Raw genomic sequence first — 24,953 nt, forward strand, 5'->3', positions numbered from 1 at the left:
ACCGCTAAGCAACGATTGGCTAAGGCCATGTTTCAAATTGGCCCATCCGGTGATAGGCCGCGAGGGGCGCCTTGCTTTTGGATCGTCTGTAAGATAACCCACCTTGTTGGCATGTGTATATGCTAATAAACCTGCAGCTACTTTTCTCCAACTAAAAAGTTGTCTTGTCCGCTATTTCTGCGCCATGCATGTTGCTGCGAGCGGGCTGGTGAGTGGGCCGATATTGGCACTATGAATAAAAGGCTCCTGGCTTTTGAAATGGCTAACTTTCACTTGTTAGTGGAGTTTTTTCTTAATCATACTGAAGTCAAATTGCTATGAGAGATTATGTGCCACAGGCTCTTTGCTTCAGAGGCTGTGCCACTTCTAAATTGATATTCGTTAATCTTCGTAGGTTACCTCGCTTCTAGAGACCACCCTACCCTTTTCGATTGCTCACAGTGATTACAATTTGGCCATTTAGTCCAAACTTATCATTCAGGCTGGGCTGTTGCATTTACAGTAGCCATGCTAATCCCTTCAGTTAACAGTTGCAATTTCTGTTAAATTTGTGTTACATTTAGTGTGTGGCCTAATATGAGATGCTTAACTGTGCCTTTAAATTAAGATTCTGGCCAGACATGCTGATGTGACACTGAAAGAAACGCTACTGAAAAAAATCGAATTCGGGAAGCGAATAAAATGTTATTGCCTTGTTTTTCGCTCATATTTTACAAGAAAAATGCTTTGGGCTGGGTTGTTATCAGTGAGACCTGATAGCATCAGCTGGCGCCATTGCTGTTGTTTCTAGCACGTCAGCAGCTCTGTTTTTCTCCTTCGTCCCTCCCACACATGCTGTAGCTCTTGCATTTCAGATTGCTGCTAGGCCTTTTTTCTTGCCCAAGTAACTGCACGAATGTACACTGGCCATTTATAGTGCGAGGTAAATTGAGCTGTTGGTGCTCCATTCCCATACATAGATCCTGACCTCACTGCCTCCTCAGCCCGTCTTCTGTGTCTTCCAAAGAACAGGGGCTTCTCTTAAAGGGAGTGGATTTGTTTCTTGGCATTACAAATCGACTTACTCTAATGTGCGCCTGGTACCAACTTACATGCCAACAGACCCGATTCATGAGGGAGACACCCGAGTTTAAAGTAAAAAAAATGGCTTTGTTACATGTTCGCTGCCTGAAAGTTCCTCTTCAGTGTATGTCAATGGGTAAAATGCATCCCTCCCGATGTTCTTTTTCTTCAAAATCTCCCACTTGCGAAAATGTGGACATGTATGTATCAAGTACTACATGGCATGGTTGCATGTCGTTTGCTTTCATAGGTTGTTTATCATGGAGACTTTATTGTAGTCGTCTCTGAATTGTAATTCACAGATTAACAGTAACGTTTCAAGTATTTATTTAAATGTACTGCATTTTCAAATGTACTTCAATAGGGTATGTAATCCACCAGGGTCGGTCTGCCCGTCTTTCGTTTCAGCATGTGTTGTTCATTTTGTCTTCGACGTATTGTTTTTCTTGGCATACACGTTTTACTACTTATGCTTTTGTGGGATGTGACACCACACAGGAAGAAGAATGAAAGGGGAAACAAATTAAAGTTAATATGGCCAAAGTTTGATATCGAACAACATGGTTGCCAATATTACCTGTACTGTCGACACGATAGAAGACTACTTCCAGTTCCTCTTGTGAAATTGTCTACTGTGAAGCCTTTTTCCCTGGGTCCTGGGGCGGTCTGCGGTTGATTGGCAGTTGACGTGGTCAATCCGAACCCGTAACCTTGGCAAATGATGTTTTTATTGTATAGTTTTTATGACTATTTGTTTAAAGTAGCACTGTTTTTATGTAGCAAGGGGTCTTCTCGTTCATCAATGTTTAAAAATGTAATACTTTTCTTAACTTGTTTTTAAATGTAATGTATTTATTATCTTATATGCAAAATGAATCGTTTTTTAAATATATATGTATTTGTCTTTTATGATGTGAATCGAATAAAGACCTCTTGACTTGTTTACTACTGGGCCCCGGGTAGTGGTGCACTTTTTTTTGGACAGTCCAGTAACTAACTTTATTCGATTTTCCAAGGGCGGATCGAACAGTCCACGCTTACTACAGGAGAGTGTTTTCAAGTGGAGCATAATACTATTCTATTCTATTAAAATCAATGTTCAAAACTAATTTCTTTTGTAATACGTTTTTTATTTGATACTAGCGGTAAATTTATAGACCGCAAAAATGATGAACCACACAATATAATGTTCTAGTAACGCCTGTGGTGAAAATGCAACCCTCTAAATAATTCCTTAGGACTCTTGTCAGCCCAAATAAGATTCCAGTTCTTGCTGAAGCGTATGTAAAGTACTGGGGGGTGGTTCCAGTGGAAGGGTCTGAAAGAGGAAAAGTATCTTTGGTAGTATGGACTTTTTATAAGCAGCTCTCTGGCCAAGCCAGGATAGCAAGTGTGGTCGCCACAGGCGTAGGTCTTCCCTGATGTGACGAGGTAAAGTGGAATAATTTATCTTTATGGTGCTAGGTAAGGGCGCGGAGAGCTGTATCCCTGGGTAGGAATTGCTACTGGGGCCCACTGAATGTGATCTCAGTGTCTCATGTCATTTATTGTAGAGGGTTTCAGAGTGTGACGGAGGGCTTGTGACTTATGAACATTAATTTGGAAACCTGTTGCCAGGGAGAATTGCTCAGGCTCGGACAGAAAAGCTGGAAGGGAGGCCTGAGGTTTTTCAAAAGTCGCTATTACGTCATCTGCGTATAAACTGAGTGCATGTTTGTCTGCGCCCTGAAGTGTATTCTAGCAATGAGTGGGTTATCGCGGATCCGCTGAGCTATTGGTTCCATATACAAGGCGAAAAGCAAGGGGGAGAGGGGGCAGCCCTGTTGTGTGCCTCTGTGTGAAAAATGGGGTAGATGTATAACCATTCACACGGACCGTGGTAGCGGGTCTAGTGTATCCACTAAAAACTCAATCTATGAATCTTTTAGGAAGTCCATAGTGCTGCAAGGTCGCCTCTAAATATGTCCAGTTGACCCTGTTGAATGTGGTTTCGGCATCCATCGAGAGGAGCATGCGTTCGGTGTCAAATCATTTGCTTTAAACTATTATATGGAGTAGTCGCTTAGTATTTTCTGCACATTGTGGTTGGGGACATATCCTGCTTGTTCCGGGTCAATCAACCTGGGAAGGAGAGGGGACAAGTGTGATGCCAGGATATTAGTGAATAACTTAAAATCAACATTAAGAAGGTAAATGGGCCTTTATTAAACACATTGATGCTTATCTTTCCCGGCTTTGGGTATTATGATCACTGAGGCATCCAGCATTTATTTGGGGAGATTGGATGATCTCCCTATAGCGTAATATACTCTGGTGAGGATAGGAGCTAATATGGTGCAGAAAGTTTTGCATCTGGGCTGGGGAATTTGAGTGGTTTCTGCTTAGAAATGGTTGAAATTACCTCCTCAACTCTAATAGGTGATTCAGTGTCCTCTGCATGGCTTGGTGTAATTGTGGAGGTAGGCACTCCTTTAAGGTACTGAGCTTGAGTGTGTGGAGAGAGGTCTTGTGCCTCATAGAGTTCTGCATATTATTGGCAGAATGTCTCAGCTATTTGCTGGTCGGTGACCATCTCCTCACCTGCAGAAGTAACCAATGAGTTGATACTGGATGCTAGTCTGTGTCCTTAATTTGTCGGTCAATAACCTCCCCGCCTGTGTAAAAAGTGATGTGTCGGAGTCTGAGCGCTGTGTATTCTGCCCTATGTCCAATGCTGCTAGCTGAGTGTGTGGCTTTGAGTTGTCTCCATACCCTGGGTGCCCGGTTCTCTGGTGTATGCATTCTAGGTCCTGTGTTTGTTACGTCAGGAGCTCTCTATTCCCCCTGCTTTTCTTACTATCTGAAGCTGTGATTGCTATGAATTCTCCTCTAACCGCTAATCCCAGAGGACAGCTATGGGGTGGGGGGTTCAGGAGTATCATTTAATTCAAAGTAATCCTGCAATGTTTTTGAGATCTGCTGGACCACCTCTGGGCGATGTAGCAACGTATCTGGGAGGCGCCAGACCTGGAGGAAGTCTGGACCCGTGGCAAGGAGAGGGCCAGGGTGACCGCTGAGGGGTCTGAAAGTGTGCGTAGTAACACAACTATTTGTTTGATGCAGGGTCTAAACTCATTGTGCCTAGAAAATAGTCAATCCTTGCGTACGTTTTGTGAGAATGTGAGTAAAAAGTGTTTTCTCTGGATGTGGGGTGTCTCTTCATATATTAAATAGACCTGCGTCAGTGAGCATCAGTTTAACATTTTCTGAGAGAGCCCCAGTCTGTCCTGGTCTCTGGGTCGATCTATGTAGGGCGTTATCAAAATATATATTTAGGTCTCCTCCCAGTAGGACTGTTCTGTCTGGGAAGCACTGATTTCATGCACCCCCTTCAATAAATATTCCTCTTGACCCTCGTTGGTGGCGTAGACTGACCCTATGGTGATTGTCTGCGAGCCGATGTAAAAGAGTACGCCAACAACCTTACCTTCAGTTCCACATGTTTGGGCCATAGCTTACCATGGAAAGTACTTGAAAAGAATATAGCTACTCCTGCTTTTTTTGTAGGTAACGAGGAAAAGAGCTGTTGCAGGACCAACCGAGTTCAGAGCCTGTTTGTCCCCTGGTAGGAGAAGGCATACGTGGGCTCCAGAATGTTCTAGGTACGACAGGAGGCACAACGTTTAATGGGGCTATTCAGTCCTTTAACATTCAAGGTTAGGATCTTAAGAGTCTGGATCATTTCAACTGTCGTGAGTTAAAGCTAGTATTTCACGCTGTGAAGCACAGGGGTGATTGCTATTAATCTGTATCATTGTGTCATGGGGTGACTGCAAGTTCGATTACTGTCCCAGGGTAGCTCACGCCAGGCCAGTGGAGTCCTCTCCCAAGACTGCTTGTCTCTCTTTAGCTATGGTCTCCGGGTATAGGCGCAACCGTAACTAGCTAGAAGTGATCATTTTCCAGCTCCCTGCTTCTCGCTCTCTGCCCGACCCAGTAGTCGAAGGTGGGCTCGCTGCATAGTCTTCCTGGATGTTCAACAATTGGCAGGCTTACTTGACTGAGCTCTCCTTTTCTGTAGTGTAGAGGTGCTAGATCCTGAAAAAGGAGAGGCTGATGCCCTTGGAACTTGGGTTGAGTTACTGGATCTGGCTCTCTGAAGGATGCACTCTTTTAATTGGAAATCATGCACGCAGGTAAGGATATCGGGAGGCGGACCGGAGAGGGCCTCGCTGGGCACAGCCGGTGCGTGCGGTCCAGTTTGATTTCCATTTCATCCGGGGCTTCTAGGATCGATTAACAGAGACCCTCCACAAATGAGGCAATGTTCTGGCCTTCTGCAGCATGCTGTATGTTAGGGATTCATCTGTTGTTGCTCCTAGAGAGGTTCTCTAGGTCTTCTGCATGCGCTTGAAGGTCTAGGTGCTGATCCTTCAGGCTAATTACCTCATTTTTTTTTTTTTTAAATCTTTATTAAGAGGAAGGAATAGTGATTAGCCAGCATCATACAGTCATATGGTATTGGTTACATTTTGTACATTTAACTGTTCGTATGCGACAAGAAACATCATCGTAGCAAGGACTGTGCTGCATTAAACCTTTGAAGACTCGTAGATACGTAATCAGGCGGTCCATTCGCATGTACTGTAGTCTTCTATTTCCCCCCCCTTCGTGTATGATTCAACGTTAGCATCACTTTTTATAGTACAGAAATAACAAACATCCCTCCCCCCCCCCAACCATGTGTCATCATTGCCATTGTGTCTCCACCCACTTCCCGTACCAGCATTTTTCTCAGCGTGTACGTCGGTACATAGCCAGGTCAAAGCCAATAATATCGTACTGTCGTTTTGCTGAGGTTAACACCCCCTATCCGCTTTGCTACTCATCCTCCCCCTCTGAGTCCAGGTCGTCTCCCTCCGGTAAGGGGTCACAGATTTCTCCTCTGTATATATTCCACGCCGCCCATACTTTGTTCCACTTGCGGGGCGCCGCGCGTAGGACATACACTGCCCTTTCTGTTACCATCAGGATGTCCATGTTCTTAGCCCACCTGCTTGCGGTGGGTAGGTCTGGCGCGCCCCACTTCTGTGCTATATCCCGCTTGGCCACTGTCATAGCCAAAGTTGCCCAAATCAGTTCATACCTACCCAGGTCATTGGGGTCCCAGATGTTCAAAAGGCACTTGCGTGGTTCAGGTAGTATAGAAAGTTTAAGGGCTTGGGAGATCGAGCGCATTATCTGTCTCCAGAATTCTCGTATTTGTGGGCATTCCCATAGTGTGTGAAGCAGTGTCCCCTCTTCCCCGCAGCCTCTCAAACAAAAGGGATGCAGCGCTCTCAGTATTTTATGCAGCAGCGTCCTGGTGTAGTAGATGCGGTGCAGGATTTTAAGTTGCACCAGTCTGAGCTTACTCGAGATTCCAACCTCTTTCGGGGAGGCCAGCGCCTCATTCCACTCAAATTCATCTGTTGCACCTATTTCTCCCTCCCATCTTTCTTTAAGTTTCAGTGTTGGGTCTTTGAGATTATTGATCAGTTTTTTATACGTGAGGGAGGTAGCGCTTTGGATCATGAAGTCCGTTAGCAGTCTATCTTCTAACGGGGAGGAGTCCGGCAGAGTGGTACCTGCAGGAATCGCCCGTAGTAATGCATGCCTAATTTGTACATATCTGAATGTTTCTGTGGGTCCGAGGTTATACTGCTGTTGTAGGTGTGGAAATGGTACTACTGTGTCATTATCCCAGAGGTCCCCTACCGTAGAAATGCCTATGGAGTCCCACCGCTCCTAATTACCTCTTTTTAGAGAAGTCAGTCTCTTAATCTCTACTCAAGCCCTGGGTATCCACTCTATCCCCAAAAGAGTCGACATCCTTCCTCACCTCTCTAATCTCCCGCACTATTTAAGTCTTCATTTGTTTCAAGTCTTCCCGTAGGGAAGCAAATAGTCGCAATAAATGCTCGAGTGAGCAGAGCATTGATGTCTCTGGGATCAGTTGATTCCGACATTTCTGCATTGCTTGATCCGGGTCCTTTGAGTAACAAGTCTTTGACCTGTCTGTCCTTTTCCCCCTTATTGGCTGTCCTGATCAGAAGGTAGGGGTTCCCATGTATGTAGACTCCCAAAACCGGTCACCAGGCGGTCCCTCCTTGCGGCAGCACAAGCTCCAGTAACAGCAAGTTTTACTCTTTACCTTAAGGTTGAATTCTTGGGGATGAGCTTTCTATATCCGGGTTTGCGGGGCACTCAAGGGTGTCCCGGAGATACAGGGGTCTACTTAACATAGGATCAGTAGCAGGCCCCATGTGCTAGTGTGCCGGTCTATTACTGTCTCTAAAGTGTTAGTGTCCTCATGTTCCACCAGGGCTCCTGGTCTCACTCAGATTCTTCGTTCTATTCATAGGTTGTGATCTTGTTGCACTAGAGGGCACCTTCTGCAAACACCTCCGCATTCTCCAGGGGAGCAATGTACCGGACTACTCCCTTGCCGTGTAGGCCTCTACTGAGCTCACCTACAGCCTTATGGCTGCTCCTTGTAATGTTGTGCAGTATCCGAATGAGTGAGCTCCCTCCACTCATGCTTGGCCTCGCCCCTGCTGCGGTGCTCTGATATACCCTGCAGGAGCAATATCTGGGCCAAATGTTGCACTCCGGTTAGCACTAGTCCAGAGTAGAACCAATGTTGCCTCCACCTAGCTGCTTGGGGGCCGTGCTACCCCCCTCAGCTTCTCCTCACCTGGGCTGCAGTAGCAGGCCTGAGGATTAGGATTAATTTTCAACCGCTTCCGGATTGGGTGCGTTTTGTTCTGATCTGCCTGTCGCCTCTTGCTTATTATTCGTGCTTTGTGCAATTAATCCCCAGAGTCCTCTGGGCCTTGCAGGTAGGGGGTGATCCTGTCCCTGAGGCTTGATCTAGCCTTACTACTTCAGCGGCACTCCTGAGGGCCCTAAACAAGCCCCGGTCCGGGGGTTCTTCACCGTTCCTACAGCCCTGCTGGGTACGGCCGGGAGCCTCACGGGCAGGCGCGATACTTTGGCCAAGCTCACATCCGTGATGTCTGGGAAGAGCCAATCCTCCTCTTCCGACACCCCGGGGATCTCTATCGCCGCCTCAGCTTTGGGGGGTGGGGATACTCTCCGAGTCTTCTCAGCTCCGCTGACTTCTTTGGTCTCTCCTTTCTGGGCAGCGCCTCCACCTCTACGGAGCCTGAAGCCTCTGGATGTGCCTTCACGCTACTTCCTAGGTCGTCTCTAGGCCAGGCTCTTGCAGCTTTCCACTGCCCTTTGGTTGATGCAAACACAAGGAGATAATGGACGGAGTGCTGAAACTTTTCAGACACTCACCGACCGTCACTGATCTGGGTTCAATCCATCATCGTTCTTTAGCTCACTTCGCCACCCCAGTTCTGACACAGCTATATGCAAATCAGTCTTGACCCTGTGCTTCATGGGAACAGTCCAGCGCAAACTGACAAGCCATGTTGGATGTTGGACGATGGCAAGGCCTCCAGACTTCATTGAAAAGGCTACCGGGCTGGTCTTCCGGTCAGCTGCAGTCTCCCCTGCGCTGGACCACGTTTGTTACAGCTCCGCTACACAAAGCTTAAGCTGGAGGCCTAGGCTGAGAGACCGAGTGATAAGTGAGGATTAGTTAAGAAGAGGACATAATCAGCATATAGGGTATTCTTTCTTCTCTCTGACCATCCCAATGCCACTCATGAATTTGCGAGTCAGAATAGAATAGCTGAGCAAGTAGTTTGGTGGTTTGGGTAAAAAGGAGTGGGACAAGAGGGCATCCTTGCCTAATACCCCTATGGCTAGGACAGGGGTGCGAAAGTACTCCGATGATCTTTACTTGGGCAGTAGGGGTGGTAAAAAGGAGCGTCAAGTAGGACCTGAATCGCAGCCCAAAGCCCATTTAACATAGTCTTAAGGAGGAAGAGCATTTCAATCTAGTGAAATGCTTGCTCGAAGACTATGAAAAGGAGTGTGCTAGGGTTTGGCAGATCCTTGGCTTGGGCCAATTCCCCCTGCATATGTCGTATGCAGTGACTAGTGCTGCAGCTAGACATAATGCCACACTGGTCAGGGTGGATCAGGAGGGGAAGGGACTATTGTAGTCTGGTGGCAGGTATTTTAGCATACATTTTAATTTTTGCATTGATCAGGTAGATTGGATGGTATGATTAACTTGCTGAAATTTGTCTCAATTTTGGAAAGACCGCAATCCTAGCCCGATCGAGCTTGGAGGGGAAAGCATCTTTTTTGGCAGCTTCTGTAAAGAGGCCCAGGATATGAGGGCCAATGATTTCATAATACGTTTTGTAGAACTTCAATGGGAAACTGTCGGGCCCAGGGTTTTTCCCAAATCTCAGGGCTAGTGTGGTATCCTTCATTATCTCTGGTATGAGGAGATTGTCCAGGGCCAATTTAAGGGATGTTATGAGGCTGGGCAGGGTAATGTAATTCAGAATCAGGCTGTGCCTTTCTTGTTGGGTCCTGGGTTGAGAAGTATTGCGTTTTTAATAGAAATCGACAATTGCTGCAGAAATCTCAATGGGATTGTTCCTACAGGCTCTGAATGTGTCTGTTATTTCTAGGACAATTCTAGAGGACATCTCTCTAGTGCCTAACTACTATAATAGTTTCCATTTTATCTCCCTATTCACAAACCCACTTTGTGGATGCTCTTTAGCACCGTCTCATGTCGTCTAATGAGACTTGTTTCAGTGAGGTCCTAATGACTTGTTGGTTTTGAGTTTCCTACGTATCATTAAAGTATTGCCTCTCTGTGTACATTATATGCTGTTCAAGTGTAAATTTGTGCTGGAGCTTTTCCCTTTCTTGGCATCTGAGGAACTTGTGGCTGAGTCCCTCAGGGTACTTTTCGCAGCTGCCCATAGCATCCTGGGTGATGAGACTGTGCCTTTACTGGTGCCAAGCTAAGTTGGGAGCTTGGTTTGTAAGTATTCAACTCCTTGTGAGTCCTGTAAAAGTCAGGTGTTAATTCATCACTCAGGAATCTGGTTTAGTCTGTGGAGCTAGGCGGCAATGAGTGAGTGGTCCGGGATTTCTCTGGGTAGGATCTTGGTACCTGGAAGTTGAGGGAGATTGTTGGCAGGAAGGATGAGTAAGCCAATACAGGATGGCGTTTTGTGTGCAGCGGTTTTGTATATTCTCTTATTGGGGTGTCACACCCTCCATGCATCGCACATCCCTAAGGATATCCATCCTGGACTGAAGTTGATTGGCACCGGATGTGCAGCTTGTCATAGGTACGTGTGAGGAGTCAATGTCTGGATTACGGGAATCATTAAAGTTGCCTCCTAGTACGGTAGTGTCAGGCGTGAGTTGTAGAGCAGCTCTTGCTATTGCCTGAAGAGTGGGGGTTGGGATCTGAGGAAAAATATAAATGATCAGTTATATTGACGGTGTTAGAAATTGGGTTTCTGATTTGCAGCGGTATGCACCCTGTCAAAGCAGGAACCATAGTCCTAGTCAGAGTATGTCAGATACACACCATAAAATAACCTGTGCTCAACCTCTGGTAGCTTGGCACAGAGCAGGCAGACTTAACTTAAGAGGCAATGTGTGAAGTACTTATTCATCACTTCAAAGAGTAACACAGTGAAAACACCACAAAAAGAAATTGACGGTTTTATACATAAAACCAGACCAAAACGGCAAAAATCCATTAAGTAGAAGTCATTTTGAAAGATTAAATGCAAAAATAGCCCTTAAATGCAATAAGCGCCTCTAGAAGTTATCTGGTCACACTGGACTGGGGAAAAGTCAACAGTTCAGGTGGATTCAGGAGCCATTCAGGACCAGCTGAACAAAGTACCTTGATCATAATGTGTCCATTTTCCTCATGGCACGATGGCAATGCAGCGATTCTGAAGACGAAGCACCAACGCTGAGATGGCTCAGAATGCCGATGCGTCTGGTTTCTCCACGCAGTCGAGGGGATGCGTCTATCTTCATTTACTGCAGCAACCGTTCCGATGTCTGTTCTTGAGGTGAAAGGCTGGTTCCAAGTGCAATACACCGAGCCTGCTCCCACGACAGCAGCAAAGCATTGATTCTGCTTCCTGCAGCAGGGGAATAGGGTAGCGACAGCAGGTCACCACAGCAGAAAAGCACTTCTTAAGAGTAGCAGTCCAGCAGAGTGGCATTCCTTGTAGCAGTCCTTCTTCCTGACAGAGTTTCTATACAGGTCCAGAAGTGTCTGATTTGATTGGGTCAGAAACCCAGTACTTCTACCTAGTTACGCCTTTGAAGTTTGGTGATTTAAAAAAAAAACGCTTTGACGTGCACATATGCCATCCCTTCCCAACTCTGGCTCCAGATTCACTACAGGCTGGTAATCAACCCTTTGTGTCTGGACAGGATACTGCCCATACAGGTATAAGAGACGGCTCCTCCCTCCCATCTTGCCCAGGATGAGCCATCAGGATGCAAATTGGCACTCAGTCACACTAACACTTCCTGTGTGTGTGAATGTCTAGAGGGAATGCTCAGAGTCCAACTGCCCCCCCCCCCCCACATAGACGTGTATTGGAGACAAGAGGCAGTTACACACAACTTTAAGAGCAAAAAAAAGCCCTCTTTCTAAAAGTGGCATTTCTAAAATCGGAATGTTAAGTTCAACTTTGCTTTCAGAGAGGATTTAATATTACATTACAACTAAATATGGCAAAGTTACTCCTCTTCGATCTGGAATTACAGCTTTGACGTGTAATGAGGAATTCCCAATGTTAACCAATGAGAGGGGTAGACCTCAAAGTAGTGACAAATTTATTTAGGTGTTGTTCACTATCAGGACATGCAAAGCTCTAAAGTATGTGTCCTACGTTTTAGTTACACAGCACCCTGCCGTATGGGCCAACCCTAGGGGTGACTTATATGTAATAAAAGAAGAGCTTTATGCTTGACAAGGTATTTTAAATGCCACGTCGATATGGCAGTGTAACTGCTCACACCGGCTCTGCAGTGGCAGGCCGGATACATGTTTTAAAGGGCTTCTGTTGTGGGTGGCACAATCTGTGCATCAGGCCTACTAGTCACATTTAATTTACAAGCCCTGGGCACAGGTAGTGTACTCTACTAGGGACTTATCCACAATTAGAATATTTAATTTACTTATAAGTCAACAAAACCATATTTTGGGGAGAAGCACATGCATTTAGCACTGGGCAGCAGAGGTAAAGGTCTCAGTTGAAAGACCATTAAAATGAATGCAGCAAAACGTATAGGTAAGCAGGCAAGGTTTATGGGAAGACCACCCAAACACTGCCCTTCAAGGAGGCCCCCCCCCACCCAAACAAAACTGCCACCGCCATCTACCTCAAATGAGGTCACTTCTGTTGGGAATAATTTATATAGTAGGAATGCCACCCTTCTGGATCCACGTGTAAACTCAGGGTGAAATATTCAGTCCTTGCCAACCGTTTCAGGAATGGAGTTTGAGACTATCCAATGGCTCTCCTGTAGCATTCTCACAGCAGACATAAAACTTTAATTTTTTTTTATTTTACAACAAAAACATTCGCTACTTAGTCACAGTTTTACAGTTTGTAAGCATTTCGTAACATACATGTATACAGTTAAAGCATTACTTGTACTATTCTGTGTCTTTTACAGTTTTTCAAAAAACCAAGGTATAACTTGAGTGAGATTTACGCTTGGTATACAGTCCTCCCATTGTATCACCACTCAGTCACTAGTATCAGATATTGTGTCTTTTTGAGGGGGCTCACCGATATTGCCGCGGTAGGTGTTCCATTTCCCCCAAATGCGGGCCCATTTTTTGGGGGCACCCCCTGTTTACTTTTACAGCTTTTTCGGTCTTCATTGACGTGTCCATATCGTGGCACCATTTATGTTGGGTCGGGGTCTGCCTGGATCCCCAGTTAAGAGCTATATTTCTTTTTGCCAGGGCCAGACCAAGTGTTACCCAGACTTATAACTTTTAGCATAGCGAAGGACTGCTGTCATTTTAATATGGAACCTATTGAAATTACATTGCAGGAGCTCAGAGTATCAAGGGGGCTTTTGAGAATATGGCTTGAGGATGCAGAGTGTGTGGTTATTGTGTAGTGTAGGCGAATGGGCTCCCGCCTAACATTGCTGGTGGGATGGGTCAGTGTCTTTGACACTGTGCAGAGATGGCAGGTAACCTAATGTGACCAAAACATAAACTAACATAGAACCTCATGGAACTCAGTCTCTCCCCCCCCCCCCACCTCCCAACCAACCTTGTAACAAATTGACACTGAAGATCGGGATGAGATCTCCTCATATCCAGGATGCATGTTTAGTGTTTTTCATGCAAAGTAGTAATAGTACTTGTAGTTATTGTGCCCCTGGTGTCTGGCTCCTGGGCACTAGATCACCCATCCTATCTCTTGGGCCCTTTGTGGTTAGTTCCTGGGATGGCTTGGAATTAGGTGGATCACTGATCACAGGGACCCTCTCTCTATTACAGTTGTGGGTTTCATTAGGGCCAGAGGACCCTGAAGTGCTGCAGTTGTTGCTTGTCTCTTTCTCCCTCTACTTAATTTAATTCTCCACCGTGGTCTATTGCGGGTGTGGTGGTTAAATTGTTTAGAGTTCTCTCAGTCCAGTAGTGGATTTAATGAAGTTGGGACATTGGTTGCCCATTCCTAAGCCACTTCTGGAGTATCAAAAAAGGGTGTTTTTGCTACATTAATTACTTTGAGTTTGGCTGGGAACTGCTCTGGTATAGTTTTGAAAGACATTTATGTGGGTGGATTCATATGTCTGGAGCCCAGCCTGGTGGACTGCATGAATGATTATGTCCTTGTCTCTGTAGTTAAGTATGCAAGCATTAAGGGGCTGAGGAGGGGCTTGGGGGGGGGGGGGGGGGGTCGGAATCAGAGAATGGAGTACCTGCTCTATTTAGAAATGGGTTTAAAGCAGGACTCCTAGGACCCACGATTTAAGCTTACCTCCAGGAAATTTTCCAGATTGGGCCTTTAGCACCCTCCTGGAAGTCAACAAATGATCGGTTGTTTCCGTTTTGAGCGGCTTCTGCTCGATCTTCCCGGGTGCTAGTTGCTGAGAGGAGTTTGGACACCTCTCAATGTAGCTATTTTGTCCTCTAGTGTCGAAACCCTACCTTCTGCCTCAGAGGCCCTTTGAAACTTGTTTTGCAGGTCTTGGCAGAGGAGGGATAAAACGATTCTGACCATCCCTATCGTGTTTTTAACTGCTTCTTGAGGTTTGGATTGCCTGTGGAATAGTTTCTAAGTTGCTAGGCGTGCTTGAAAGGTGTGAAAGTGGGGCATTTTTAGAGGACTCTGCTCTATTTTATGGATGGATTGCTTATTTGTCTATTTTGGTTTGGGCCTCCGAGTGAAACTCTTTGACCTTCCCCGTGGTTGTCTGACCTATAGACAAGGCGTGCAAGGAAATCCTCATGGGTCATAGTTGGCCCCAACATCACTGAGCAGGTGCTGGAAGTGGATGATCATTGGGAGATGAAGATAATTGTCCCTGGTTACTGGCCTGGATGTGCATACCCAAAGATGGATGGATGGATGGAGGAGGAGGAGTACTGACGATCCAGTGTCCCATGTGCATTCTGCCTGCTTGCCTTAGATCAGTAAAAGGCAGCACAAGCAGTCAGCCCATTGTATTGAGGTTGAGGCTGTGAGTATGGCAATAAATTCCGCAGTATTCAGGTGTTTCTTTCCAGCTGGTCCCGTGGGAGGATCTGTCTGAAGCAGACCATCCTGGAAAGGAGGCACTGGGACATGTGGCCAGTCATTCTTCAGCTGTATCCCACGTGGACTCACCTGGTGTCCCGCGGGTAGCCCGTAGCTCGGTCTTCTACCTCTAAGGACATCACGTCATTTTGGCGCAATTACTTGGGCCTCATGGGTCTGTGAAGGAGGTCAAATCTTCTGCCACTTACCGAGGAGCACAAGTAAGGAGCACTGCAACTATGTGGCCTCAGGAGTGTCATTACGGTAGGTAGAAAAGGTTTTGCAGTCACCGGGCTGCAGGATGTTACAGTATGTTAGAGGAGATCATGGAGTGTTTTCAGGATGCATCCTCAAGCTTGACCTGCCTGGCCAAGCTCTCCCAACTTCCCAAAGTTGTTAAAATGTCCCTGTGCTGCAGGGACACACTTTACTTAAAAAAACGGATTATAATAATCTTTTTGCCCATTTAGACCGGTGTGTATCTGATCAGATGGGGCATAACCATTCAAGCCAGGGTTCCAATTAAAATAATCCTAACCCCAGGCAACCAAAGTATTTCCAGGCTTCCTTTGAGCATTTACAAAGGAGAGGAAGAGCAGGGATCAACTGATCCAAGTAATTCGAAGCGAACAGTGAAAACTGATACACAAGATGTAAATTGGTTTGCACATAAGTCTGTCACCTTGTGCAGTCCCAAGCATGCAGAACACTGTTATGAGGTAGAGAAGGAGGTATGGGTGATGTACTGGAATTTACTTCAGTGTTTGTAAACTTCCTTCTGTAAGTAACAGACAAAGGAGCAATGAGGTAGCCTGGTCTACTTTACTAGTGCCTCAGCTGACAAGAACAGTCATTGTGCCTGTGCTGGTCAGGGAATGGTAGCCATCGGTGACAACTGGTAATATTATCTGGGAGTGGGACAGGTGAGTCACACATGCAAACTCACACTCATGCATTCACACAAGCGGGCAAATAAAAACACATATTCACAACTCACTCACAAATACACATACATTCATACATACACACACATGCACCAAACTTTACAAAACCTAAAACTTACTGGATGCAGCTTCTCTGGAGGGGAGTTTTGGAGGTTCCAGGAGGGTAAAGACTGCTGCCTCCTCTCAGTGACTGACCGCATCCAATCTCTACTCCATCATGGAGTGGGATGGGATTCAGTGAGAGTTGCTGACCATACTCAGTTCTACGATGAGGTGTTAGTGATAGACACTCTGGCCTGGGCACTTCAGGGCTTCGAATTGAAGTGCCTAATCCAAGACTTTCAATGACGCTCCCCCTTGTCATGAGGGGAAGGTTTTCCAAGTGCTTTGCCAGGTTAAAGTGGCCACGCTCACATGGGCTGTGACATCTTTAGCCCAGCAAGTTTCAGCTCTGGCGGTCTGACCTGAACATAAAAAGTGTCTGTCAGGCTGACCATTGCTCAGCCTGTCGAATTATCTTCATGTTTACAAAAAGGTGGGGGGTCTTTGTCTTTAAAGATGGGTCAAGACTGTTAGAGGTTGGAGTAAATTCAGTATGTAGCCTCTGACAAGTAGAAGCTTTTAGATTTAAGTTTTGTAGTCCGTGTGTGAAACTTTTTTTTATTCTGGAACCATGTGCTAATTCGCTCAAAGCACCTCATTTCTTTAGCCCATCTTTTTTGGACTTTTTGCAATTTAGCCAGAAGTAATCTCACAGGAGTAAATTTTGCTTAACTTTGCATGCGAATGTGTGACCATTTGATGGTACTGAAATATACTAATAATGAATATTAAACCAGTAAACAAAGCACAACTAGGAGTCTGATTCTGTGCAATGTCCTTGGTAATATAATGGGATAGTGTCCACTGGTTGCAAGTCGAGGCACAAGGCCTCTCGTTTCTCACAATCATGTGGATGAAGCAGGGTTAAAAATATATTGAGGAGTGTGCTGCCAGGAGGGAGCAGGGGAGATGTACGGGGGAGGAGATGTAAGGGGGAGATCTATGGAGGGAGTGTTTTGCTTATGTACTCAGTTATGGTTGCCTGGTATCATCACTGGGGTTGCTTTGGAATGGGACCTAAAATTCGACGAAGGGGGCACTTTTGCCGACACCATATTCTCTCTCGCCGTAGTGCCATGGCCTCTACTGTGGCCAAGTTATCCATTGTGCTATGCCATTGCGAAACTCCTGGGAGTGGGGAGGCTTTCCAATGCATTGTAGTAGAATGCCAAGCTAATAATAAGGCCAAGTCAATAGAGAAAATGGTCAACCCCCGTCTTCCAACATTTATAGAGGGCTAATAGCCAGACATCAACACAGGCAAGGTCCTGGCATTTCGTAGTTCGGATAAGGACTGTGCAACTCTCATCACAAAAAAGGAGCAGATGACGTGGCCATGCCAGAACATGTAAAGGATATTCGCTGTGGGAGTTTGCCATTGGGGAGCAGTCTGGCGACACAGCAGGGTAAAATGTATGAAGTCTGGCCAGTGTTCAAATAAGCTCTGTCTAAGATGTTATTTGATGCTGTTACTCCTCTAAAGCCTCTCCATTAATTGGTCAAGGACGGCATGCAGAGGATGGTGTGTGCTTCTAGAGCACAGGCGATTTTGTCTTTGTTGTATTAAAAGGTTTGAGCAGTAACCCTTCTTTCTTTTCTTGTAAGAGTGCTGGGGGAATAATGGACTGAAGAGCCATAATGTAGTTGCTTTTCGAGAAAGGGTTGTTTTTCTCGTATTACTCGTTATGGTATTAAATTCATGTATTGTATGGCCTTCCCCCGCCCCCCAACTAGCTGTATTTATTGCAAAGTATTGAAATTGTGTATATATATATCTCCATGTGACCTTGAAGTGCCAGTTATAATCCAGTTATTTTCTTGGTTTTACAAATAGTTTGATGTACTAAAAAACCCATTGATGTCTGTCTTCTCACACTATTTATCCTGTTTTCCATCTCTATTTTTCTTTTTTAGATTGTAAAAACACTTAAAGAGTTGCAGGAGACCAAAATATCATTGGATATCCTTGTGGTAAGAGTTGAATCGTTTTATATACTTGTATAATTTGAGATTATGTAAAACAAAGAGAGACATTTACGGCTAGTTTAAGAAGGTCCAGCATACAAGCCGAAAGGCTATATTACAAAAGAAGGTATGAAGTTCCTCTGGTTGAGTGGGGACTAGAAGTCCTGAGCAAGAACCGGTAGTGGGGGTCACTGAGGAACCACTAATGTGTGTATGAAGGAGAGGGAGTTCTTGTTGGAACTAGGACTCTCACACACCCAGCAAGCTAGGTGTAATGCTTCATCCTTTGAGCCTGCCCCTCGTCAGGTCGGCGCTGCAATACCTGACTGGCAACTGAAACCGGGGCTATTTATCGGGGATCTTTTGTTCCTGCCGGTGGGTGCAGTGGGGGTGAGATGCCAAGTATGTGTAGAAGGAGGGGGGATGTGAATTAAAAAAGGTCAGTTAGTCCTATCCGAACTTTATTATAAAGGTAAACTGCCTCATTAAAATTGTGAGGAGAGGACCCAAACCTAGTCGTGCGATGTCTAGTGGTAAGGGTTCTGCGCTCAAATGATCAACATGTTTCGTGTCTCAAAAGTCAAGAATGATCAGGACACTTCTTCAGGATCAATGCTATGCTATCTACACTAGTGAGGTAAGTGTGAAACTACATACCGTGTCTTGTCATAGTAGACCTGTAAGTGGAGTGAAAGAGAGATACAAGATTTGTTGTTCAATAACACACATTAATGCCAAAAACATAATTTACCATAGGACAATTACTATCCGGCGGATCAGTGGTCATGAAAGGATCGTACCAGGTGCTCAGTCATACAGCATTATAGTGGATGTAAGGTATTACACACAGTATAAAACATATTATGCTACCTACTATAATGGTATCTCTCTCATTCTGAAGTGAATTCACTACATTGTTAGGAAATTCACTATATTATAAAAACCAATGGACATAATAATCTGGGTGTATTAGGACTCACCTAAACTGTCCGCACAACATGCATGCTACAGTGGTCGGCGGTAAAAGGACACCAATTGGGTCCTAATCAGGGAACAGAGAAAGGAGGGGGGGGGGAGAAAGCAAGTTGTATTCTCCAATTAAATGCGTCCCCAAAAGTAAGTAGTAGGTGGCGGTTAGAATGAAAATCCGGCAGTTGGTGTGCTGTAAAATGAGGCCATCCAATTAGTGACCTACCAACACCGGATTAGTGTTTCATTATCGGGGTCATAAGCAAAGTCAAACCACCGCCCCTAGGGTACACCCCCAGAACACCTCCAGCGTGGCCAGAGTGTGTCAAGGAGCGTAACGACCTCAGAACAGCGAGGCCTGACTAAGTCCATGAACCCAGTGGAACACGGATGCAATCTCGGTGGGTTGAATCATGTCGGTGGAGGGAAGCCCAAGGATTCTGCACTTACCTCCGCAAGGAAACGACCGGTAAAACTCACCAGCGTGCATTGCGCATCCGTCTGTATCACCAACCCTGCCGCCGACACCGGGATGGTGACGGTAGCTTAGGCGGCGGGCATAGAAATAGATGTGAACTCGCGGGCTGCACTGTCACGTGTGAGTGCAGAATAAGTGAAATAAAAGAAGGCACATCCAAGGAGTTGGAGCCTGATAGTATTGCGGCGGCCATTTTGTAGTGGGTTAGTTAGTAGTGGAACAATCTCTGTCCATTAACCTGTGAGTCGAATAAGACCATGGGCGCCAGTTGGCTATATGTATAATGCCCTTATCAGTAATATCAACCCTCGAATAATAGTGAATAATAACAATAAAGATAAAAATCAAAATCAATGTAGTCACTTTGTATGTGTAGTCAATGCATGAGGCACACAGTGTTTATATAAAAGGACTGTATTATGTCTCACTTCTAAGGTTGGTCGCTGGATGTAAACGGTCAACTAAGGTCCTTAGGGATGGTAATGGTGACACTGTAGTCAGTTTACTAAGTCATATAGGCAATTCCCACAAGCATACGATTAGTATATATGTTAAGTCAATAATGAGGCAGTGATAGAAAGTGGAAGTTGGTAGTCAAGGTGTGTTGGCCAATAGAGGTCATAGTGTGTGTGGTGAATTGGGGCATCAGTTAACCAGTGACCTAATTCCTGGTGCGGGGAGGTGCCGTTGGGTAACTCTCAGGGAGCGACACATTTAATCCTATGGTCACGGATGTGTTGACGCCGGTTACCCAGGATTCAGTTTAACGATCCCCAGGGAATGTCATCTTTAAGGTAAGTTATGTGAGTGGATAATCTATGTATCCATCTTTGTTCGATCTTGAACAACGAAGGTTGAGTGATAAATTGGATAGCTTCCAATATCGTCCAGCAAAGATCAGGGCTGTGTGGGGTCTCTTTGTAGTGAGTGTACATTTTAGTTGTTACCCTTTTTGCAGCGTATGTTGCTTCTATGTTCACTAACTCTTGTCTTTATGGGTCGCATAGTCATGCCTATGTATTTCATTCCGCATTGGCATTTAAGCATGTAAATGCACTGTTTCGTGTTGCAATTGGTGTGTCTTTTTTGCGTCCATCTGAAATTGGGTTGGAGTGTTATCTCTTTAGTTGCAGTAGTGAGTGGGCATATGACGCATGACCCACAGGGGTAGTGTCCAGTCACCGGCGGAAGACTCCATAGAGTCCTCTGGGTGTCAGAGCTGGCTCTTTTTGGTCTGGTATGTACCAGTGCATCCTTTAGGTTCCGTGTTCTTTTATATGCAAACCTGTCCTAGGCAGTTGTAAATCCCCTGTGTTGAGAATCTGTCAATGTTTGAGAATTATCTTTTTGATCCGTGCGGAGTCAGGGGTGAAAGATGTTAACGCATGTGAGATTGTCAGTAGGTGGTTTGGGGGGAGTTACAAGTAAAGTTTCCCTTGGGTTGTTCTTTGCCCTTTTCAATAAGTCTCTAATTTGTTTATCTGGGTACTCGCTAGCCCTGAGGTTAGATGCCAAAGTGTCTGCTTCTGTCTTATAGTCAGCAATTCTGGTGCATTTACGACTTATTCGTAAGAACTTGCCCACTGGTAGGTTATCTCTCAGTGTTTTGGGGTGATGGCTAGTGTACAGGAGTAAGCTATTTCAGTCAGTGGGTTTTTTGTACAGGGAGGTAGGTAGATGCCCTGTTGTCACTGTGGTGTTTATATACAAAAATGGAATTGATGTGTTGGAAATCGTGTGGAAAAACCTGAGGTAATCATTTAGTCCATTAATCCACCTCACAAATTCTTCAGTCAGTTCATGTCCCATGCCAGAAAATCAAAATGTCATCGATAAAGCGTTTCAAAAACAACAAATTATTGTGGTACTGGTTATCGGTGTTAAAGATGTAGTTTTGTTCAAAAGATGCCATGTAGATACAGGCTAGACTGGGAGCGAAGGTGCTCCCCATAGATGTACCCTGGCTCTGATGGAAAACTGTTTGAACTTGAAAAAGTTCTCTGTCAGAGCCAGGGTGGCGCATTCCATTATAAATGCAGTAGGAGTGGGTGATGACCAGTCAAGGGAACTGAGGGCTGTTTCAACGACCTCTAGGGTGGCCCTCTGTGGAATGTTTGTATAAAGGGCCTCCACATCAAGAGTGATGAGGTTGTCAATCTCTTCTGTGTTTTTTAGTCTCATTTATGATTTTCAAGATGTCAGTGGTCTCTCACAAATAATGGAGTATCTCTGACCACTGGTTGCAAGAAGTGGTCACAGAAGATGGAAAGAGGCTTCGGGATGGAGCGACCAGGAACCGGGGTAACCCCCTTGTGAATTTTGGGTAAGGTGTAAAAATAGGGTACCCTTGGTTCCTTAGCAAGAAGTCTGCCTCCTTACGGCTGATCCAGCCATTTGACTCTGCCTCGTAGACCAATGAGGAGATCTTAGCGGCCAACCGAGGTGTGGGGGTCACTAGAAATTGGAGTGTAATATATCTCCCATTTTCTATCTTTAGTATCCTGAAAAGAAAGGGAAGCAACTTCAATCCTGTCTGGGTTTAGCCATCATGATTTTTTCCAAGATTTACACTTCAATGTCTTTTTAGAACGGAAATGTCTTCAGTCCTGTCTTGGTTTGACCAACATAGGTTGTTCTGAGAATCCTTCACGAAAAGCTACAACCATGGGATTGTTTCCTTGCGTTCCTTTGTATTTGCTTGTAATTCATCTAGTACGCAATTTGTCCAAATACATCAATCTTCAAACCACGTTCGATTCGTAAAGTCACTATTTCATGCAGCGTATCCTTACATCAGCGTCGCGCATCGTAAATCTCGCTTCCACGAGTACAAGACAGACACTTTGGCATCTAACCTCAGGGCTAGAGGGTACCCAGATAAACAAATTAGAGGCTCATTGAAAAGGGCAAAGAACAACCCAAGGGAAACTTTACTTGTAACTCACCCCACACCACCTACTGACAATCTCACGTGTGTAACCTTTCACTCCAGACTCCGCACAGATCAAAAAGATAATCCTCAAACATTGGCAGATTTTCAACATAGGGGATTTACACCTGCCTAGACCCAGGTTTGCATATAAAAGACCACGCAACCTAAAGGATGCACTGGTACATACCAGAGCAAAAACAGCCAGCTCTGACACCCAGAGGACTCTATGGAGTCTTCCGCCGGTGTCTGGACATTACCCCTGTGGGTCATGCGTCATATGCCCACTCACTAAAGCAACTAAAGAGAACACTCCAACCCACTTTCAGATGGACGCAAAAAAGACACCAATTGCAACACGAAACAGTGCATTTATATGCTTAAATGCCCATGTGGAATAAAATACATAGGCATGACTATGCGACCCATAAAGACAAAAATTAGTAAACATAGAAGCAACATACGCTGCCAAAGATTAACAACTAAAATGTACACTCACTACAAAGAGACACCACACAGCCCTGATAATCTTTGCTGGACGATATTGGAAGCTTTCCAATCTATCACTCCTGCTTCGTTGTTCAAGATCGAACAAAGATAGATACATAGATTATCCACTCACATAACTGGCCTTAGCGATGACATTCCCTGGGGATCGTTAACCTGAATCCTGGGTAACCTGCTTCAACACATCTGTGACCATATGAATAAATATGTAGCTCCCTGAGATTTACACAACGGCACCTCCCCGCACCAGGAATTAGGTCACTGGTTAACTCACGCCCTAATTCACCACAAACTATGACCTCTATTGGCCCTCACACCTTGACTACCAACTTCCACTTTGTATCACTGCCTCATTATTGACTTAGCATATATTCTAATCGTTTGCTTGTGGGCATTGCCTATATAACTTAGTAAAATGACTACAGTGTCACCATTACCATCCCTAAGAACCTTGGTTGACCGTTTACACCCAGTGACCTACCTTAGTAGTGAGACGTTATACAGTCCTTTTAAATAAACACTGTATGCCTCATGCATTGATTACACATACAAAGTGACTACATTGATTTTGATTTTTATCTTTATTGTTATTGTTCTTTATTATTCAAGAGTTGATATTACTGATAAGGGCATTAAACATATAGCCAACTGGTGCCCATGGTCTTATTCAACTCACAGGTTAATGGACGGAGATCGTTCCACTACTAACTAACCCATTACAAAATGGCCGCCGCAATACTATCAGGCTCTAACTCCTTGGATGTGTCTTCCTTTATTTCACTTATTCTGCACTCACACGTGACAGTACAGCCCGCGAGTTCACATCTATTTCTATGCCCGCCGCCGTAGCTACCGTCCCAATCCTGGTGTCGGCAGCAGGGTAGGTGATACAGACGGACGCGCAATGCGCGCTGGTGAGTTTTACTGGTCCTTTCCTTGCGGAGGTAAGTGCAGAATCCTTGGGCTTCCCTCCACCGACATGGTCCAACCCACCAGGATTGCATTTGTGTTCTACTGGGTTCATGGTCTTAAGAGGCTGTGCTTTTCTGAGGTGGTTACGCTCCGTGACACTCTCTGGCCACGCTGGAGGTGTTCTGGGGGTATACCCTAGGGGCGGCGGTTTGACTTTGCTTATGACTCCGATAATGAAACGCTAATCTGGTGTTGGTAGGCCACTAATTGGATGGCCTCATTTTGCAGCATACCAACTGCCGGATTTTTATTCTAACCGCCACCTACTACTTACTTTTGGGGACACATTTAATTGGAGAATACTACTTGCTTTCTCCCCCCCCCCCCCCCCCTACTTTCTCTCATCCCTGATTCGGACCCAATCAGTGTCCTTTTACTGCTGACCGCTGTAGCATGCATGTTGTGCGGACAGTTTAGGTGAGTCCTATTACACCCAGATTACTATGTCCATTGGTTTTTATAATCTAGTGAATTGCCTAACAATGTGGTGAATTCACTTCAGAATGAGTGATACCATTATAGTAGGTAGCATAATATGTTGTATACTGTGTGTAATACCTTACATCCACTATGATGCTGTATGACTGAGCACCTGGTACAATCCTTTCATGACCACTGATACGCCGGATAGTAATTGTCCTATGGCAAAATATCTTTTTGGCATTAATGTGTGTTCTTAAACATCAAATCTTGTATCTCTTTTTCACCCCACTTACAGGTTTACTATGACAAGACAGGGTATGTAGTTTCACACTTACCTCACTAGTGTAGATAGCATAGTATTGATCCTGAAGAAGTGTCCTGATCGTTCTTGACTTTTGAGACACAAAACATGTTGATCATTTGAGAGTAAAACCCCTTACCACTAGACACCTCCCGACTAGGTTTGGGTCCTCTCCACACAATTTTAATGAGGCAGTTTACCTTTATAATAAAGTTCACTTAGGACTAACTGGCCTTTTTTAATTCACATCCCCTCCTACTACACATACTTGGCCTCTCACCCCCACTGCACCCACCGGCAGGAATAAAAGATCCCCGATAAATAGCCCCGGTTTCGGTTGCCCCCCAGGTACTGCACTGCCGACGTGACGAGGGGCAGGCTCAAATGATGAAGCATGACACCTAGCTTGCTGGGTGTGTGAGAACCCTAGTTTAAACAAGGAGAACTCCCTCTCCTTCATACACACACATTAGTGGTTCCTCAGTGACCCCACTACCGGTTCTTGCTCAGGACTCCTAGTCCCCACTCAACCAGAGGAACTTCGTACCTTCTTTTGTAATATATTTTGATATTATACCAGAAATTCCTAAAA

The 24,953-nt window shown here is 45.2% G+C and overlaps 1 protein-coding gene across 1 annotated transcript in view; it reads left to right on the forward strand.

The window, feature by feature from the left end:
- The window catches only part of LOC147707411 (elongin-A-like), a 572,231-nt gene that overhangs the window by 39,795 nt on the left and 507,483 nt on the right, over positions 1 to 24,953 (forward strand). The window contains exon 2 of the mRNA XM_086925212.1: positions 17,732 to 17,788. Within this exon, the coding sequence (XP_086781338.1) occupies positions 17,732 to 17,788 (57 nt within the window). The remainder of the gene's footprint in view (positions 1 to 17,731; positions 17,789 to 24,953) is intronic.

The sequence above is a fragment of the Lissotriton vulgaris genome, chromosome 6 (genome assembly GCF_964263255.1).
Source record: "Lissotriton vulgaris chromosome 6, aLisVul1.2, whole genome shotgun sequence".
Classification (NCBI taxonomy): Eukaryota; Metazoa; Chordata; class Amphibia; order Caudata; family Salamandridae; genus Lissotriton; species Lissotriton vulgaris.